This window comes from Miniopterus schreibersii (genome assembly GCF_964146895.1).
Source record: "Miniopterus schreibersii genome assembly, chromosome: 6".
Lineage (NCBI taxonomy): Eukaryota > Metazoa > Chordata > Mammalia > Chiroptera > Miniopteridae > Miniopterus > Miniopterus schreibersii.
In genome coordinates this window covers 53,989,949-54,011,297 of record NC_138107.1, presented here as the reverse complement: position 1 = coordinate 54,011,297, position 21,349 = coordinate 53,989,949, and the positions used below count along the sequence as shown (strand labels likewise).

At 42.7% G+C, this 21,349-nt stretch overlaps 1 protein-coding gene across 2 annotated transcripts in view; it reads right to left on the bottom strand.

Moving 5' to 3' along the window:
* SOBP (sine oculis binding protein homolog) overlaps nucleotides 1-20,617 on the bottom strand; it is a 152,840-nt gene extending 132,223 nt beyond the window's left edge. For both annotated transcript variants that reach the window (XM_081141587.1, XM_081141588.1), the window contains exons 1-3: nucleotides 20,027-20,617; nucleotides 6,334-6,472; nucleotides 4,364-4,549 (exon numbers count right to left, since the gene is read on the bottom strand). In XM_081141587.1, the coding sequence (XP_080997713.1) occupies nucleotides 4,364-4,549; nucleotides 6,334-6,472; nucleotides 20,027-20,122 (421 nt within the window). In that variant the 5' untranslated portion in view covers nucleotides 20,123-20,617. The remainder of the gene's footprint in view (nucleotides 1-4,363; nucleotides 4,550-6,333; nucleotides 6,473-20,026) is intronic.
* Nucleotides 20,618-21,349: the final 732 nt, after the last annotated feature.

The window sequence follows — 21,349 nt, the reverse complement described above, 5'->3', positions numbered from 1 at the left end:
CTGCAATAGTCTGCGATTCTTATTTAAGGACCGTGATGGTTCCCTTCACTGCTTGGAGAGGGAAAAAAAAGCAAAATCGGGGCTATTATCCTGTGTTTATAACAAGTCTATTACCATAGTAACAACTGTGATGTCACAAAGCCAACACCAAGGGCCAAATTCTGTCTCTGAACAGGGAAGGGCAGCTTAGCATCGGAAATCGGGTGAAATCGGATGCAAACAAGTGCGGCCAAAGGAGGGTCAATGCTTGTGGCGATCACCAAAGTACAGGGAGTTCCCCTTCTCTGAAGAAAAGGGGGGGCAGGAACAGAAAAGCAGTTCCCCAGGCACACAAGTAAGCTACACCCACACTTCTGTGTGCAGCTGTGCAAAAGGAGAGTGGAGATCCAAGAGTCTGTGGTATCAACCATGTTCCCAATCACGAGTATTCCACTGGGCCACGGCCTGCCAAATGTGGACGGGGTCCAGTGGTGAGCCCGCCCCAGCACAGGAAACATGCGCTGAAACCAGGGCCTGACCAAACAGGGCCTGACCAGGGCCCTCTGGCACCTCAGGGAAGCAGCAGCTTGCCTTACTTATGATGGCACTCACTTTCAAACCAAACTGAGGTTTCACCCCTACTAGGTCCTCCCAGTTCACAAAACCACTGATTCTCAGGGTGAGAGAACTCACTGAGTCTCCCAAAAGATGTGGACTTTAAAAAATAGCAGGAACAAGTTGCATCCCCTGTCACTGAATCTAAAGTAGCAGATTAATAAGTATTCTTATTTGGATACAGTCTAGGGAAGTTTTGTACAAATATGCTAAAAGAGCAACTTTAAATTAAAAAGAGTATTGGATTAGGAAACAGACGACCTTAGTACTAGTCTTGGCTCAAGTACTTAGAAACCGTGTGACTTGAGAAAGCCATTTAACCAATTTGAGCTTCAGTTTTTATTTAATACTATTTAACATGCTAATTTAAGGGTTCTATAAAGATCAGATTAAATAAAATAGCAAGTATGAGTGAATTTCATAAACTGTAAAGGATTTAATACAAACACAGGTACTATTATTAGCATTGTCACACAGAATTGTCACAGTTCATAATACAACAACAACAATTTGAACACTAATAGTTATTTTCTTTCCAGGAATCCAAAGCATATATATGATCCTCATCTTCCCTATCCTGAGAGGTGGACACTTGCATGATACAGTCAACTCTAAATTATTCAGGGGCTGATTACCGAGGGGCCTTTTGCTTCTAGGCATTCTACCATTTCTTAGTTCCCCTCAGGAAGCCACGTCAACCTGCATATGGCTGTACCACTGACAGCAAGTGTGCCTCGACTCTATTAACCTGAATAATAACTCTGGTAAAGTTTTAGCAAAAGAAAGAATTGAAATGATTAACTAGACAGAAGTTTTTGGATAATCCGTGGACTTTTCTTATCCATGGATAATTACTCACATAACTGTCTGGGAGACTATGGTCAAGGTCAGACAGGTTGGTACTAATTCAACAACAAAGTAGCCTGCACTGTCTCATGTATGTGCAGTAGCAATTTAAACAGTCATTTATTCCGCAAATATTGGTGACACACCCACTATGTGTCAGAGCTCATCACATACCCTGAAAACCCCACTATTTTCCGATCCTCACTGCTCCTGTCACGATACTCCACAGAGGACCTTGGCAAAGCTCACAGCCCGACTCTTAGAAACACTATTCACCTTCCACTTATCATGAGACTTTTACCAGTCTTACCCTCACGCCGGGGTTACCAAACTGTGGTCCCCCGTCAAACCCTGCTCACTGCCTTTTTAATATAAAGTTTTATTGGAACACAGCTATGCCCATTTGTTTACATATCATCCATGGCTGCTCTCCTGTGACCACAGCTGAGTCCAGCAGTTGTAATGGAGACAGCACAGCTCCAAAGCCTTAATTCCTACCTGGCCCTATATAGAAAAAGGTTGTTAACCCCCGATCTAGACAACATGACTAAATCAAAATTCATCTCTCCTGTAAATTTCTGCTTAGGAACTAACAGAGTAAGGTCCTTGAACACGGAGGACCTTTCTGCATCTTTGTCTTTTCCTATAGAACCCGGGAGTAGGATCGAGTCTGGTGTAGAGCAGATACAGAAAATTAAACACGTCCTCCACACTGTGCTTTGAACAGATGAGTGCCTTGGAGTTGCATGGAAGACAGCACAAAACCGCTGGGGTTCGGTTGCTCTGGCTTGGAATTCCTCAGAGTTCCAACGTCTAAGACTTCCAAGGCTCAGTTTTTGGCCTCTATCCCTTTGCATATTTATTTCCTGATCTGATGTGGAATTAGAATTAAATAGGAGCTGTGTGCTTGAATTCCACGTGGCTGGCTCAGCAGGAAACTCCAGGGCAGGTTTTTTGGCATGCCAAATTCATGTTAGCCTCAGCTATGCTAATTTCTAAAGCTGTTTGCTTTTGCTCAAATAAATCTTAGAGGGGAATTTGCATTTGGATGCACACCTTTTTATGCACAAATCATGTGCATGATCACTCTAGGGCTGAATAAAAACTGGAAGAAAAAAAAGAAAAAATTAAATGGCTTTTGTATGGCAGGGACCATGTTAGATAGCTTTGCATACATTTTCTCATCTCAGGGACACAACAAATCCCCTGAGGTGGAACTATAATCCCCATTTAGCAGATGGGGAAACTAGGGAGAAGAGAGCTTGTGTAATTTGTCCATGTTCACAGAGCTGGCAAGTGACAAAGCTTAGATTTGTCTGAATCTGAAGGCTGTGTTCTTTTCACTTAGTCACACTGCCTTAATGATACCCTCATCATCACTACCACTCATCTAAGTCACTGGGCATACATTCAAACATGAACGTCACATGTATAAAATTAGTCACCCCTCTTCTTTTCAGCTGGCCCTTGGGAGATAAATTTGGGCCCCTCCATATCACAAAACAATCAAAGGAGGATAGGGCATTAAAAAGGCAAATTTTATATGATACACAAATTATATTAGTAATTAGTCGACAAACACAATTACAAGTGACTTTCACAGGTAAATGTCTTTTGATGACATATCTGAGGACCTCAGTGTGAAAGGACACTTACTGCTGAAATATACCAAGTTGCCCGGACAGGCGTGGCTCAGCCGTTGAGCACCAATTTAGGATCCAGGAGATCACTGTTCGATTCCTGGTCAGGGCACATGCCCGGGTTGCAGGCTTGATCCCCAGTCAGGGGCATGCAGGAGACAGCCGATCAATGACTCTCTCATCACTGATGTTTCTATCTCTCTCTCCCTCTCCCTTCCTCTCTCTGAAATCAATAAAGATATATTAAAAAAATTATACACACACACACTCACACACACACACTAGGCCAATAAGAGAATGTATCCATACCATGAAATAAAATGTTATTAACACTTAGAATATGGCACAATATATCTATAACATAAGCCCAGGAATTCATATCTACAAATACCTTCACTGTTGTGGAAACAGAGCCAAACACCTACCTTCCCTAAAAAAAATACAACTATTAGCTTTAGGAAATCACACTAATTACTGCTATAAAACTCAGTATTTATCATTGTTCAATTCAATATACAAAAAAATAAACCAGTGTAGCAATTAAGTCTTCTAGCACAATTCCAACATTTTACAGCAACCCAGATACAATATTATTGAACTTCTTTCTCTGTGAGGAACATATCTGAAACCTAGCTTGCAATATCACATCGTGCTCTGCCCACTGCCATCAGGTTAATGCACTGCCATCTAATTTCTAGAAATATAAAAGAACTCAATACATTTTCATGCAAGTGAAATTCAGATCTCCATTTTTTTTAAAGGTCTCAAAGAGCTTCCTAGGAATTAGAAAGAACTCTATGGAAAAGATGGGTAATCTAAGTTGTTTCTTAAGTGGATTTAGAAGAGGGAACTTTCAAGAACAAAGCTGCCACACAGCCTTTACAAAACTCCCCCTTCCTACGGAAATCCATGGAGGAGACCTCACCCTCAAGACACCACCAACCATGGTTACTTTTTTTCTTGCTAACCTGTCAGTATATATCTTATTTTTAAAATTATTTCATCTTTATTTTGAACAGATTATTTCAGAGAAGGAAAATAACTTTTGTAGCCAGTGGTAGAAAAAGTCCCTTGCAGGTTGAACGTTTATAGTCTAAGCAATAGATTGGGGGGTTTGTTTACTATAGCGATGCTGCATTAAAGAATACATGCACTAACATTTCTTATCTACAAAGTTTCTAAGAGTCTTTTCCAAAATTAACTTGAGCTTGATAATTATTTATAAGATAGTTCAAACAACTTTCTATGAGTCACTATTGTTGGAAACCCCAGTAAAGACTTACCTGCTGGTGGCTTTATGAAAGGTGGCGGAATTAAAGGGACAATAATGGGCACATTGCCATGATCCTTTGACCCTGCGGGTGAGTCACTGAGTCCATTTCCTGTGGCAAGCCCTGAATAGCCTGTGCTTATATTGTATGGTGAAATAACACTGTCCTCAGGTAATTTTGGTTTTGGCAAAGAATTTTCTGTAAGAGAAAAAAAACCATGTTCAATATGACAAATGAACTTATTTTCCTTATGACGACGTTTTCTCAAGTGAAACAGCTATGCAACAAAACAATTTTTCCTGGCAAACTTCTAAACACTTTACTAGAACTCTACAGACCATCCAAGTTTGTTACCATAAATTTCCAATGGGCTCCTTTATAATTTGCCCTACTATGATAACTAACATCCCAATTGTATCATGATGATGAATTTCAGCACTGTAAAAGCCCATAGAAAATTGAGAGGGAAATAACCTTTTCCATGTACAAAGTGATATATAGCAGGCATCGCTCTGTCTACCAAGGAGACAGCTTAAAAAGTGCCCCCCTAACCGAGCACTGTAACTAGGTCCCAGTGTATTATAAACGTGGTTCATAATATAATCAAAAGCACCAATATGAAAAGAAACAAATGATTAGGAACAAATGTTGCATGGGGTAGAGCAATTAAATTAACCCACTAATATCAATTAAAAAGGAACAAAAATGAAAATAAAGAAAACTTACAATGATATGAACTTTGTGAATTTTATCTGTGCATGTCAATCATTTAAAAAAACTCAACCATAGAAAACAACTTTTTCCTTCTAGTCGCATATCCTGGCCCTCCTGTCCCCGGAGGGAAAGATTACTACCTAGACCAAGGATTTTATGAGCTATTAGTTTATAGAATATGAACTCACAACTTGTATTTTTCATTTACAGTGAAACTGATACTACTGCCATAACGTGATGTGTACCATTTCATAGCAAGCTTAACATAAAATCTGTCACGTACGTTCAATTCCACATGCCTGCAGGACAGCTCATTTACATTTCGTGGCTTGGCGTATAAAAAGGAAAAGTGCTATTTTAGAGACTGGAAACAAAATGCACGGACAGGTAGAACCGCATGCCAGCAGAGCTTTGAATGCAGTGCAAATACTGGCCACACTGCCAGTGACGACACAATTCGTTTCAGCCGCATTTTATTAAAGTTTCCCAAATGGGTCGTTGCTTCTTCACACACTCCTCTTCTTGGACAAAGAGTCGTTCCAAATTTAGGTTCGTACGTTCAGTATCCACACCAACACTCACCCATGGCTCTAAGCTCCCTCATGGGAGAGCTGGCACTGCTCCCACCAGCAGAATCACTGTGAATTCAGCTCTGCCAAGCCTCTAACTTCCACCCTTTCGCTGGGCTTTAAGGAACTTCTTAGAGAGTAACCCAGGATCCAATCATCCACTACTCTCTTACTCCTCTACTTACCCTACTCGCAGGTGTGGGGATGTGGGAAGGGAGAAAACTTTAGACACAAAACAGCAATAGGACTATCCTTTAGAATTCACACACAAAAAGGGGGGGATTACCAAAGTAACCATGATATTCTCTTGCGGTCTCAAAATCTAAACCGAGCATTTCACTCCACAGAAAGCACCAGTCCTCAGCAATTCGTATATCCCAGGGCTTAGGAAACTAGGAGAAGTTAGTAAACATCCCTTTTCTATCAATTTGTGGGCATGACTACAGCACTTAAGGTTCCCAGCCCTTGTCTAGCTAGTTCTCCCATTGCTGGAAGGAGACCAGGCTGTGTCTACTTTTGTTTTATGTTGTGCTCTTATATTCTGTGGGATTCTGCTTATGGGAAAGCGCTTCTGGGGCTGGGGATGTACATCAACCATTGGCATAATCAATAGAATGAGTCCCAAAGCAACTCAATTCTGGCTAGTTGAGATAGTCAAATCCTTCTTGGCATGAACAAAGGGACGTTAAATGTCATTACCTTTGAGAACAGAAATGTGCTGCCGGCTCTCTCCATCTGTAGGGTAGCTCCTGAATTCAATATCTTCACCATCTTTCAATTCAACCTTATCATAGCCATACCAGCCAAGGAGTTCATTCATGGTGTTTTCTGCAAAGTTCTGAAAGAGAAGCATAGACTACTTATTTATATAATCAATAACTATTTGCAAAGATTGCATGAATCAAATTCCGCTTGCACTGCCCATTTACTACCAGCCTCTACCCACCTCCCCTAGAGGCGTGTTCATTTTTCAAATCATGTTTAAAAATTGTAATGCATTTAAATCTCAGGATGACACATCAAATTATGACAGGCCTCAGACATTTGCAATTTAAAGATAATAAGAAAAAAGGTATTAGTCAGTTTTGCTTATGAACAGAAACACAATTTTAGCATATTCCTCTGTAAAGTCTATCCCACACTAATATAAAAATATTGAAAGGTAAAGCCCCAAAATAGCTAAAATAAAAAAAACGATTTTGAAAATGAAAACAATTAATTGACCTTTTGTGGCTCAGATTAATGTAAATTAAAATCGCTTTCTGATTCAGTTGATGCCTCTTAACATGACTCATCTCAAATAAAGTGAAATCTCAGCAAAGGAATTTTTTGTCAACCGCTACCACACAGAAAGCTAAATAGGCTACAAGGGTCTCCCTTTTTTATTTTCCCTTTTGCAAGAGTATTCTTTAAAAATCAGTGCATGATTTGCTTTATAAATTTCATTAGTGACAGAGTCTTTCTCCATGAAATCAAAGGACACTCTATTGTCTTTTGACATGTAATATAAAAGTACCAAATAACGTTAAGGTTACTAGTCAGCCCAGATTTTGGATAATGCATGAAAACACTTTCTGAACTATAAATCAGTATCTAAATATAAGGTGTTGTTATTATAGATATGAAACTGTGAAAATAATAGACACACTTGGATAGGTTTAAAGCCTTAACATCAGGTGACTATGTTTTATGAACTTATCAACTGCTAGATCTGGAAGCAAGATGTGAGACTATGTTTGCTAATAATCTTAATGTTTGTGTGTGCCTTAAGAATCTCTAGCTGAAAAATAGAAAGATATTGGTTAGTGGGTACAAAGTTCCAGTTATAAGATTAAAAAGTTTGGGGATCTAATGTATAGCATACTGATTATAGCTAATAATACTGTATCATATACTTGAGTGTTGCTAAAATAGTAGATCTTAAATGTCCACACCACAAAAAGAAATGGTAAACTATGTGACAGGATGGAGGTAGCAGCTAATGCTATGGTGATAATAATTTTGCAATATATAAATGTATCAAATCAACCCTAGAGACACCTTAAACTTACACAGTTATGTGTTAATCATATCTCAATAAAGCTGAAAATTTTTTTAAATAAAAAGAAGGAATCTACACTACAGAGTAAGAGCTCAATAAATGTTTGTTGAATAAATTTTTAAAAGCATCTCTATCTGACAAGACAGCCTACGCTTCCTAGACTGAGCTAGAAATCTATATATGCTAACCTCTGTGGCTCAAAGAGTCTTTTCTCACTCTTCCTAGAAGCTGTCATTTCTGAATTACACTGGGATGTATAATTTATATACCTGAAACAAAGCAGCCAGGTTAAACCAGAGTGCTCACAGCCTCAACGTGTGAGTTCCATGTTCTCTTAAATTTCACAACTTTAGATTTCAGCAGGGGTTGCATTAAAAAAAAAAAAAAAAAAAAGATATTACATTACTGACTCCACAGAAACAAATCTGGCATTTCAAACCACCCACAGGATGCTAGATTTTGTGCTTTAGTGCCCACTTAAGCTCAGAGCTCCAACTGGGTCTACCTGTGCTGGTATAGTGCACAAGCAATTAAAAAAAATCTAGCCAGACTGATTCAGCACTACCATCCGTGAGGCCAACAGTCATCCATATCAAGCTCTAGTGAGGCATTTAGTCTCTCTGATGGCTGGTCATGTCCACATTAAATAGACATTCTCTTCATGAATGCACAAAGATGAGATGATCGATATGTATAATAAGCTCAGCAACTTCTGGGATAGCACTGAGGACTCAGTTAAATGCTGCTCTGTTCAACCAAAAGTGATCCCTTTAATGAGGCATCAGTCTCCCCTAGCACCCAATTTCTTTCACTGAACTCAGTGCCTGGACTGGAGAATGAGAGTCCCTAAGCACAGAAATCGAGGTTGTCCACGAGTGGTCTGGCAGCAGAAGTCTCCAAGGATAAGAATTACCCCTTGCCTCAAAAACAATTTCAACAGTGTTAAAAGCCAAGTTCAAGCCATCCTATTGGTCCGTGTGCTGTTTGCCCCAATCTCTAAGAGAACCTTGCCGAGACAGAAATTCTTCTGCATCATAACTCCAGGCCACCATATCCAATTTTCTAGGCCATTTGTATCTGGGCACCTCTCTCTCCAGTTCTAACCTCTGAAGTGATACAAAGGCTACAGATGCATAATTCATGGGGCAACCTCCCGGTCAGCATATAGATTTGTTTGTTTTAGTCTAGCTGCAAATCCATTCAGTCTTTCAGAACCAATCCCAGGGAAGAATCCAGAAGTTTCACACATTTGGATAAGAACTGAAACCTCAGCTGGATTATGAACACCAAATTCATATTCTTCAGGCATCTTAACTGCATCGCTTAGTTTACGGTTTGCGCTGAAAGCTCAGACGCTTCGTGGATCAATATGAACTTGATCTATCCCACGACTTTCGAGCTACTACAAATGTCAGTGAAAATAAACTCTGAAACATTCCCTTTCTTGTCATTGAAAATAAAATAAACTCCTTAACGTTTTAATATATGATTACAAAAGTAGAAAACACACAGTTTATAAAACCTCAAGCCATAAATCTCAAACCTTTCATGAGGGGAGGAACAAGACTTTCATTGAAAGAAAAAAAAAGAAGAAAAAAAAAGTTTCTCCTAGTGTAAATATAAGAAACAGACTATTACCTCTGACCTACACACCACTGTACTAAGAAAGAGGCCCTGTCCTGGCCAGGTGGCTCTGCTGGTTGGAGCGTTGTCCCCATACACCAACAGGTTGCAGGTTCAATTCCCGGTCAGGGCATGTACCTGGGTTGAGGGTTCGACCCTAGGTCAGGCATGGACAGGAGGCAACCGATTGATGTTTCTCTCTCACATCTATGTTTCTCTCTCTTTCTCCCCCCTTTCTCTCTCTCTAAAATCAGTGAAAACATATCCTTAGGTGAGGATTAAAAAAAGGAAAAAAAAGCAGCCAGGTAGCTCAGCAGAGCATCGTCCAGATAAGCCAGGATTGTGGGTTCGATCCCTGGTCAGGGCACATACAAGAATTAACCAATTAATGCAGAAATAAGTGGAACAACAAATCAATGTTTCTCTCTTCCTCTTTCTCTCCCTTCCTCTCTATTTAAAAAAAAAAAAAAAAAAGGAAGAAAGAAAGAAAGAAAGCAAAGAACCCCAAGGAATAAATAACTGAAAATTTTAAATTTCTGGGTAGAATTTGATGCCAGATATCATATGGACTCATTATGGTGCTAACCCAAAGGAAATGAAATTTATTTTTGTAGTTATTGTCCAAGAAACATATCCTAGGAGAAGTAAATTTAATATTTATGGCCCAGAGGGGATTTAAGTCCTGATAGGGAATTCCAACAGTCATTTTTTTCAACATTTTTTTGTACTGTTATCCTTTACAAAGTTTTCTATTAAAAGAATTGTTCTTTTCCGACATAATGTTATGTCAGTTATGTTTTCTTAAAATATGAAAAAGAAAGGTGATAAGAGTTAAAATACAGAGATTCTGAGAGAAGCTACTGTACTAAGGGAGACTATAAAATTTGCTTCCCCCTAAATCTTCACCCACCATTTACCCTGGAGACTCAGAATAAGAAATTGAAGTAAAGTCTCTGAAAGTCTTTCCAAGCTCTGAGATTTTGTGAAACCAAAGAACTTCTACTTATATGAGAAATAAAATACCTTTTGCAAAGAAATATAATTATAGTGATCACACATCATAAATTTTACTAAACACCCACTACTTCAAATATTTTATCATTGCTCCCATAAACCATCAAAATGTGCCAGAAATTTCAATATTCTGGCATCTGAATCACATTTTGCAGACTGCCTCTCGCCCTTGGAAGTGGCACAAAAATCCTCTCTCATACCATGTGGTCCAATTTGGGTTTGGAAAATAGGTCACTATAATTATAATGATAACGTCTAACACTCTTATAGCACTTTATAGTGTTTCCACATCCTTTAAAGGTCTCCTGTTCCTTTCAATATCCCTATGAATTAGGTATTTGATTTCCACAATAAACTTTTGGTGAACCTATGTAATGTCCTTACTTTACAACAGAAATGAAAGCATCCAGAAGGTAAATGACAGGCATGAGAGATCACCCAGGAAAGTCAGAACGAAAATACAGATTCTTATACCAGTTCACTTTCTGTTATAAATTCTGTAAGGTCCAATGTGTAAGCAGTTCCAAAGATGCTACCTCCTTGCACCAATCAAGAGTGGCAAAGAAATCATCCCATAGGATGTCAATATCACATATAAACAGCTTTCCAACCAGGGCAGATCTACTTCTCTTAAAATGTCACCTTCTTTCAGATTTGATCACTGGGCCCTATTCTCCTTAACTTTTTATATTGTTGAAATGGGGATGCTCAACATTTATAATTAAAATTTAACCTTCTCATTTGACAATTTTCTTTTAATTTTTTTCTGTCAATCCTCATCTGAGGATATTTTTTCCATTGATTTTTTAAAATATATAGCTTTATTGATTTCAGAGAGAGGAAGGGAGAGGGGAGAGAGAGATAGAAACAACGATGATGAAAGTCATTGATCGGCTGCCTCCCGCATGCCCCCTACTAGGGATCAAGCCCAAAACCTAGGCACGTGCCCTGACCGGGAATGGAACTGCCACCTCCTGGATCATAGGTCGATGCTCAACTGCTGAGCCACACTGGCCAGGCCAATGATTTTTTTTTTTTTGAGAGAGAGTAGAAAAGAGGGAGGGAGAGAAGGAGGGAAGGGGGAGAGAGAAACATTGATGTGAGAGAGACACATCCATCAGTTGCCTCCTGCATGTGCCCCGACCGGGGCTGGGATCAAACCCGAAACCCAGGTACATGCCCTTGATCAGGAATCGAACCCAAGACTTTTTGGTGCATGGGCTGACGCTCTTAACCACTGAGCCACACTGGCCAGGGCTGACAATTTTTTTATATCACATCTGACTCTGATTGCTTTGCACATCTAATACTTTACTCCCATAGCTCTTCCTTGACCTTTCCAATCTCTCTCTCACCTCCAAGCCACCCAAGGAAAGAAGACAATCCTAACATTTAGTCTGAAAGCATCATCTTTTCCTAGAATTAAAAAAAAAAAAAAAGTCACAGAAAGATGGTGGGAAGGCAGGAAATTTTACTATCTCCCCACTTCTCTGAGTTCTTTATATACTTGCAAAATTTATTTTCATCAGGACTGAATTCCCAGGACATTCATTAGATGCTGTCCCTATTCAACTTGAAGTACTACTGCACAGATGTCAAAGTTCAATCTAGCGATTTTTAATTGAACATTTTACCACTAAAGAGTTGGCTTCAAGGAGCTATGAAAATAGCAATTATTACAAATTCTCAACATACCTCTCAAACCCAAGTATTTCAAGGTCTTCAAGGAGGACTCATGATTTTATTTTGAAAACAAGCAGATTTTAAAATATACATAGGTATCACTAATTTCTTTCATCCCAGGCCTTGCATAACTGAATGTAAACTGCGTTTTCAACTTTGTATCCTACCCAAGAGAGCAGAAGGCTTTCAAAGAGCTCCCAGTGACTCGCTGAAATGAAGGAAAAGCCATGTCCTCCTCCCCACAAACATAATTCCCATTTTCCCTCCAACTTCCAGTATTGTTTTGTTTTAATCTTCACCTGAGGATATGTTTTTACCGATTTTCAGATCATTCCCTTGCTTCCCGTGGGCGTCCCCACAGGAGATTGAACTCACAACCTGGGTATGTGCCCTGACCGGGAGTCAAACCCAAAACCTTTTGGTGTAGGGGACCACACTCCAACTACCTGAGCCACCCGGCCAGGGCCCAACTTCCAGTTCTAATAAAATATGTCATCTGTTCCAAATACACTGTAAGTTACTTGAGGGCAGAACCTTTTGTTTCATCTTATGCCTCGCCTAGCATAATGCCTAGCATTTAGAATGTACTCAAGAAATGTGCTAATCCATTTGAATGCATTCACAAACACAAAAAATGTATAAATACAGAGAAATGATCAAACAAAATTCAAAAAACTGATTCTAAAAATAAATATTTGCACATTAAAAAAATCATAATATCCAGTGTTAATGAGCACTCTCCTAGTACTGGGAATTTGACACATTTAAAAAAGGTAATTTGACTCTATGTATTAAAAGCCTTAAAAAATGTACATACCCCTTGATTCAGCAATATTATTTCTAGTCATTATAGAAACTAGTCTAAGGAAATAAATGCAAAAATATGCAATGTTCAGAAACATTTATCTTAGTGTATTTTTCTTAGAAACATACTATAATGACAGTAAAAATTTGGTTAAATAAATTACAGCTTAGTCACAGAATGACTAACATGGAATACTATTTTGTTACTAAAATATATGCTGTAGATAAATTTTTACTGCCATAAAGGCTATTAACAATATATTAAATTTTAAAAGGAAGGTTAGTACTCTATAAGAACTTTTAAAAAAAAAAAAAAACACAAACAAAACTATATATCATACATAGAAAAGGGCATGGAAAAGATGTGCATCAAAATGTTGACAGTAATTGTGTCTGGGAGGGAAAATTATAGGCTTTGTTTTTCTTTTTGGTTATTTGTATTGCTTATTTTTCTATTTCTGTCATGTCCATGCATTATTTTTGTAAAAATAAAAAAAGTTTTAATTACTTAACACATAGTCCTCACATAGACAACCATATCAGCCATATTCACAATCCTAATGACAAAAAAAGAGGACCTGTCAGTTATATTACCTAACTTCAAAATATTCTAACACATTATACAAGAAAGTGGAGCATATGAGAAATACTTTCAAAGGGAAAGGAAACCCCAATCCTGAACAATTTACAAGGCAGGAAAAAATGTGAATATCTCACTAGGTAAGGTTATTAATAGACTTATGGTTACTTTTTGAAAATATTTTATCTCCCTTTTCACCTCCGTGTGTTCTAACGTAAATTTCTATTAAGTATTATTGGACTCACTAATTGAGGTTTTAAAGGGAAGTGTGTGGGGGGAGGGGGAGAATCTGTAAAAGAGAAGCCATTTCTTTTGTAGACAGTACAACTTGAACTTGATTAGAAGTCAGTACCTAGCTCTATGCCCAGGTCTGGCCTAGGGCTGAGTCTAAATCACCACTCTTACCACAGAGCAAGTGACTGGATTTTATTTTATGGTTCTGCCAAGAAGGTGGGAGGTAAAATTTAAATAGTGCAAAAGAAATATTGGAAGAGCCCTTTACAGATTACAAAGTACTTCCATATCCACTGGGTCACATGGTATCCTAAAGACGAGCTACTCCCCACAGATGACAGAAGGTTATCCACATGCATGAAACAGTAAGAGTGGCCTGATCTGCATTCTTGATGCAGACTCTATCCATTGAGCCCTGCTGTTTTTACCTGAACTACCGCTTTTTAGCTTGAAATCCTTTGAAGATGGTCAGTGCGCTCCATTTGGGTCATTCTGCAGCATTGTTCTCAGCCACAACACAATTATTGCAGTGCAATTCCAAGGGCAGAGGACATATCATAACACTAAAATCTACCTCCATCTAGCCTTGAGCAGGCCTGAAGAGAAACTCTTGTTCTCCTGTTGATACACTCTGAATTGGATGGTTGTATAATTGGCATATGAAACCAAACTTGTGTGCTTCGGAATATAAAATCTATGTTGCTTTATTGTCTTATTGTGACACAGAGCAGACAATTATGTCCCCACATTTTAATCTTTGGCCAGGACATCAAATATTCTAAAAAGGTCAAACAAATGCTGTGAAATTGTGGATACCAGCCCCCAGGCTCACATGTGGCAGGAATGGCAGGTGTGCAGCTGTGTGCAGCTGTGTCCTATTGCAGCTGCAGAACTGCCCTAAAAATCGCCAAGACCTGTTACATTGTTTTCCTGACTGTGCCAAAGCCACTGGCCTTTAAAGCAGGACAGAGTTCCACACCCCTTTGGTTGTATAAGAGACATGAACACCCATCAGTCTACAGATCCTAAAATATACATTCAAAATCTCACCCTGTACTTTCATGTCTGTTTACATGTTTCAATTGGCACCACCAAAAACAAAGTCCTCTAGTTTTTGAGGGTTTTTTTTTTTTTTATTTTAGGAAAATATTCAATAATCGTATTAGCTTGAGAGTGCAAGTGTGGCTGACTTCCCATCCCACAAGAGGAAGGTTTAGACTTCAGAGATTTTTATATGACCCACCTTCTACTACTTCTAATAATTTTTTTCAAAAGAAGTAAAAAAGACTCTTCATAAAAAGAACTCTTCCGTAGACGATATTAAAAGCCTGGTCTCCCCGACAAAACGCTGTATTTCCCTGGAACTCTCCTTTTCCAGACAGTCACTTGCACTCACTGATATTTACGCGTCTGGGGGCCCTTTTTTTACTTTCCTTTAAAAACTCTGCTGCCTCTTGGTTTCTATGAGTCTGTCTTTCACACAAGGAGAGTAGGGCCTGGCTTCTCAGAGCAGTGCTTGGCAAGCACCGAGGCAGGAAACGCAGAAGGGAATGAGTCTGTCAGACTCTTTTTCTTCTGGTTCAAGCGTTCATTTCAGATTTGGGGGAAGTGCAGCGGTTCCTTCCCACTTCCTCGTCTCCGGAACCTGCGAGTTGTATGAGGCTTAGGGAATCTCTCTCTACCACACATCAGACTCACAGGTTCACAGACAGAGGGACTCTTTTCAGAAAACCTCCAGCTCGAGCAGAGCGGACTTCATAGCTCTCTGTGCCCTTCCAGGACCATCTCATGGGTTTAGGACTGGAGCATTGAGCTAGACAACTGAAAGCCATGCAGAGAACAAGGCTAGTGGGCCCAGGAACATTCTATAGCAGCTCCCAAGAGGCAAGGGCCATGTCTTGACTGACATTAGTCCCCAGTCCTTCCATGGAGCACACCTGAGGCCACTGCTCAGCCCGAGAGGTATGACATAATTTGTAAATGCCGCAGTGTGATGTGGTCCTGAGCCCACTTTCTAGGTCCCTGAGACTTACTGTGTCTGACACCAGGACAAAGTTTCAACAGCAAAACTTAAAATATACATGTTTTAGTAATGAACTGACTTTAACCCATACTGACTTTTCTAATCCATACTCTGATTTCTCCCTCCCTCCCTCCCTCCCACACTCTCTGTCTCTCTGTCTCTCTCTCTCTCTCTCTCTCTCTCTCTCTCTCTCTCTCTCTCTCTCTTTTAAGCCAAGCTGTTTATCTCACTGCACTCAACTCAGCTCTACAACTTGTTTTATCATCTACGCAATTGACACAGGTCATTTTTAATGCCAAATGGAGACCATCAGAAACCAAACTAAAAAATCTTGTGGTGAGTTTACTACTAAACTCTAACAGATGTGACTGACTAACTGTAGGCATCAGGACTGAGGCATAATTTTAGGTACAAATTACTTACTGAGAATATTTATAGACAGAAAACTTCAGCAAAAAAGACCCTGGACATTTAACACAGATTATCTTGTAGTTTAGCAATTGATAAAGAAGTCAAACATTGTAAATGCATTAATTATGGTTTGTTTAGGAAAGTTCCCAGGGCAGAGTGCTTGATCTAATCACATTGGTTTTGTCAAAGAGTTTTAAAAGATAAAAACCTGACTCATTATCTTTACTCATAGTTTAGATTTTTCTAGTTTCATTCCTGTTTGATAACCACTATGTGCACAAAATACATAACTTTAATTTAACTCTATTTGCACTTATGCATCTATTTACATTTACACATCCAATAGTACAAACTAGTTTTTATAATATATCTACCATGCTCTGGATGAACTCCTGAAACAAATTAACCCTTCCATATGTCAGAATTCCCTCTTAACATCCATTTATTATGATACTTGTGAGTTGACAGTATAACAAAGACATATTACATTAGATACACTCACAATATTCACTTTAGAAACCAAAAGTAATCAAAATATAAATTACATTTTTTAAAAAATTTCCTCTGTTGGCTACTAATTAAATAAGGCATACTAATTGTACGTACAGTAAAGTAATGAGTCTTTTTAATCAATTTTAAAAACCCAGGATGAAAGGAGGAAGAAAAAAAGGAAAGATAAAGAGACATTATAAAGGTCATAATGAGACAAGCATTTCTGCTTGAAGGTACTGTCACTAAAGTACACTATAAGCAAGCTATGCCAAGTCATGTACTTCTCACACACAAAATTATATTGTATCAAATTTAAATTTGTTACAACTGCCATGTACATTAAACCAGTGATAACGAAAATGTAACTCAATATCTGATCTAGTGAAACAGCAACCAACATTAGCTCCCAGCCACATGAAGACAATCTCCAATGCCATTACTGGTGTCAGCTAAACCTCAGCCAGTTTGTCTTCTCCAGCCATTTTTAAATAAATATGTGACTATCTCAATTAGGAAATCTTGAAGGAAGTCTCTATGAGGAGGTAATTTTGTTGCTCATTCTCAGTGCCCTGCATTTGCTGTACTTAAAATAGACACTTGTACCAATGTCCTTTCTATTACCCGAAGGGGAAAAAAAATCACATACACACCAGTCCTTTTTCTTTCAGCTTGCAGAGAAGCAACTTGATCCAACCAGTGTTGAAACCTGAGTAGGTCACTGTACACCATGATAAAATTCCCTAATCCCTGAGCCAAATCTCCCTAAGGGGGGCCTCCTCCTGATCCTCCACTTCCCAGGCTGACTTTTCCATTCGCTCTCTCCTCTTTCCCCCTTTCATTTCCCCTACCTTCAAGCCTTGATATGTGATCCGCGGTGGGGGCTCAAGTTTCCGTTTTTACAGCTTAGGCCGTGCTAGCTGTATACATTCCTTTCTTTCTGCCGGGCAGTGATTACTTACCAGGGCTTAGTTTACACTGGTCCAGATGAAAGCCGTTCAGATGAAGGCAAACACAGCCAGGCAGCTCCAGCGGCACCGATATGAAGCTGCACAAGGCCACATTGTATTCTCGGTGACATTTTGTTGCACATATTTTTATACAGGGCAACCAACTTGTTATGTTACCCTACACTTTAGATGGAGGGGTAATAATACCATGAGGTTTGGGGATGGGTTTTATTGATGTGGTTATTAATATTAAAAGCAGAAACATTTTAAATGATTTCAAAATAACCCTTTCACCTTTTGTCTTTGAAAAATCACTTTTAAAATGAGGACTTTCAGCACTATTATATGAGAGGAATGCCTCCTCAACAACTCCACTAGAAATGGGATTTCGTGACTCACTGGCACGGTGTGCTTTGACATGACTGAAGATTTCGGCCAGGGGTCTCTGATATGTTGTTCCAAACCAGAGAGAAAATATCATGCTACAGGCAATTGAACTATTTGCCGGCTAAAACTTCTCATGTAATGCTACTACGGATTGAAACGATAAGGATTACAACTTCAAATACTAGGTGGTGATTTAGAAGAAAAATAACATTTTCAAAGAGGAAATTCTGTGCAAGAAGGTTAATTCCATACTTAGTCCTGCAGCACTGGCTAAAAATTGTGTAATTTTTCCCTTCACACAATGTTGTTTTTGTTTCTTCCTCACCAGTTCAGACAAACATCTGTTATACTGTAGAAGGACAACTATCTCCCAAACCACGGAGTGTGCCCGCAGCCAAAGTCAACAACGCAAGCCCCAAGCATCGAGCACAGTCAGCCTTTATATCCAGCCGGGATAACATTTCACATGTTTTGATTAAAATTAGCTAATTTGTAATTCTAGAACCTATGAAACTTAAAAGCTGCCATCCATATAGATCACATTAGGCAGCGTTTTAAAGGGCCAGTGCACACTGATTTCCTGGTGGCTTCCCCTCTCCTCTTCCTCCACCCCCCATTTAAAATGAAATGGAAAAGTAATCTGGAAATGCAGGAAGGGTAAGGAAGGAAGAACGGTTATGGTAGATTGTTTGAATTCCACCCCCTTTGGAGGACAACTCCTACTGGTGGGTCTCTCTCTCTAAGGGTGGTTTCCATCCCGAGGAATGGCACTGATGTCCAAGGCAAATCTTCCTTAACTCTCTTAGGACTGAAGCTGCACCTCATACTTCCAAGCACTAAGAAATAAGAACCCTAAGCCCAAAATTTAGATTGTAAGGAAATTTCCTGGGGGCACACACAGGATTTGTTATCCCTGTGTCCCTCCCGGAGCATGGGCTTCATACAAGGCACTCTCGTAGAATACGTTTGTTCTAATCAAGAAAACGTCAAAACGCGACAAATTCAGCTTAAGCGGCATGCCACTTTCATCTAGCTTGTCTTTTAAGTACAAAGTTAACCAGCCCGACCAAGTTGGTTGGCAGTGTTAAGGGTTCTAACCAGAAGATGGAGAACACCCAGACAGCTGCCAGGATGAAACCCGAAGTCCCCTCAAATCTGCTAAGTGTTTGTAACTCAAAGAAAAATAAATAAATAAAATAATTTTTCAAATCAGGAGAGGAGACTCCTGAAATCACAGAATAAAACCCTCACCCGGCAAGAGCTGCAACTTCATGGAAAATAAGGGGGCGGGGGGCCGGGGCCGGGCGCGGAGCGGGGCCCGCGCACTCGCGCGGCGCGAGCAGCTGGAGCCCGTGCGGCGCCGCCGCTGGAGCACCGCTGGGCTGGCGGGGCGCCCGCCGCGCCGAGCGCTCCCGGGCCGGCGCAGCCGAACAATGGGCAGGCGCCCCGCGAGGGCCGCCCCCCAGGCGGCTATCTCCCCGCGGGGCTCCCCGGGTCTGCGTCGCTGGGAAGCGGAGCGCGCGAAGCCCCGAGGGAGGCGGAGGCAGCCCGGAGAGAGGGGCGGCGGGCGGGCGCGGCGAGCCGGGCGGCGGAGCGGTACCCAGACCCGCGCCGCCCGCCCGCCCCTCTCCCGCTGACAGCCTCTCTGCAGCGTCACCGCCGGCTACTTGGGGGGAAGCGGGATCGGGTCGCGGGGAGATGAGCGGGGGAGACGGGCGGGATCGAGCGCTCCAGGGGTGCCTCGGCCCGGCAGCTCCTAACTTTGGAGGGATCCGAGGGATGGCTCCCAAAGAAGCGGAAAAAAAAACACCCCCAAAACTACGCCGCCGACGAGGAAAGCCTCTCCACCCTGCCCGCGGTCACCTGGGTCCCCGGACCCCTCCCCCTGAAACGCGCCTCTGCCAACCTGGGGCTGACGAGGTTAAACAGCTCTCCGGCCGCCCCCACCCCCATCAAATTGGAGGCAGGCAAACCCCGGGGATGCAGCCCGCGAGTTGGCCTCCGTTTTGCACCTGGAGGGGGAGCCGAGGCGTTCGGGGCATCCTACCGAAACTGACAAGCGCGCCCCTGTACCCCCCAAATCCATACAACGGCCCGAGGGGAGCGGGCGGAAGAAAGAGCTCCGTCTCTCCAGCCCCGAAGTCCAAAAATACCTTCATCTCCTCATTGATCTCCCTCTTCACTGGGTGAGCCGGTTTCCTGCTCCTCTTATTTTCCGGAGGTCTCCCTTCTTTCTCCATTTCTGCCATGTTTTTGTGTCTGGTTTCTGTGGAGATGAAATGGCTGCTGCCGCCGCCGGCGGTGGTGGAGGTGGCGGAGGTGGTGCTGATGGTGGCGGCGCTGGCGGAGGTAGCGGTGCTGGCGGGGCCGGGCTGGGCTGGGGGGAGGGAAGGCCGGGGTCTCTTCTAGCGGCGGAGGACGTCAGTGGCTGTCAGAGGGGAAGGAAGCTCGGGGAGTCTCGGGGATGCCGCCGCCGCCGCTCCTGCTCCCGCTGCCGCCGCCGCCGCCGCCAACGCCGCCGCTGCCCCAGCCGCCGCCGCTCCTGCTGCCGCTCCGGCCGCCGCCGCCGCCGCCGGGCTGCATCCTCGGTGCCCCGTGGACTCGTCAGCCATCTTCCGTCGCTCTGTCCGTCCGCATGGGCGAGGGGGACGAGGGCCCGGCGCGGAGAGAGCGGCTCTGGGCGTGCGTGCGCCGCTGTGTGTGTGCGCCCCGGAGAGCGCGCCAGCCCGGGCGCCCAGCGCCGCCCGCGAGCCGAGACGGGGGCGGGCCGGGGGCCGGCGCGGAGAGGGGGCAGGGAGGGAGCCGGCAGGGAGGGGGCGCGGGGGAGGGGGAGGTGGGGGGCCTAGGACGGCCCCCGCTCCCGAGCGGGCGTGGCTTCCACCGTCACTGTGTACGCCTGTGCCGCGCGGCTCGGGGGCTGCTAGCGGCCGCCCTGCTCATCCGCGGCGGACACCGGCGGGACGCGGCGCCCCTCGCGGCCGCCGCCTCTGCGCGACCCCCCCACACCCCCCGCCCCGCGCTCCGGCTGCGACCCCAGACGTTCCCCTAAGCTCTGGGCCGCGGGTCGGGTGGCCTGTCCCAGAAGCTGCTGGAAAAATGAATGGGGGTGAAGGGGGAGGCCGAGCGCGGGGAGGGCGTGGGGACCTGAGGTCGCTCCGCTAGCGGGCCGCCTTCTCACCCCGGGGCTGGGCCGACGGAGTTCGCTGCCTCCGATTGCAGAGCGGGAGTCGCGGGGGCAGGAGACCACAGTGCTGACCTCCCCACAGCCGCCAGGATAGAGGGTCCCCCTGACAGGGACCTCGGGGCGCCCTGCGGGCACGTGAAGGCTGGAGGTCCCTTGGAGAGGTCCTCGCACCCTGCTCGGCTCGGCTGGTCCCCAGCGCGGCGCGGGCTACGGCTGCGCTTGCAAGAAAGCTTTTGCCTCTCAATGAACCACTTAGAAGTAGGACATCGCGGCATTCAGCCCCCTTTTCTTT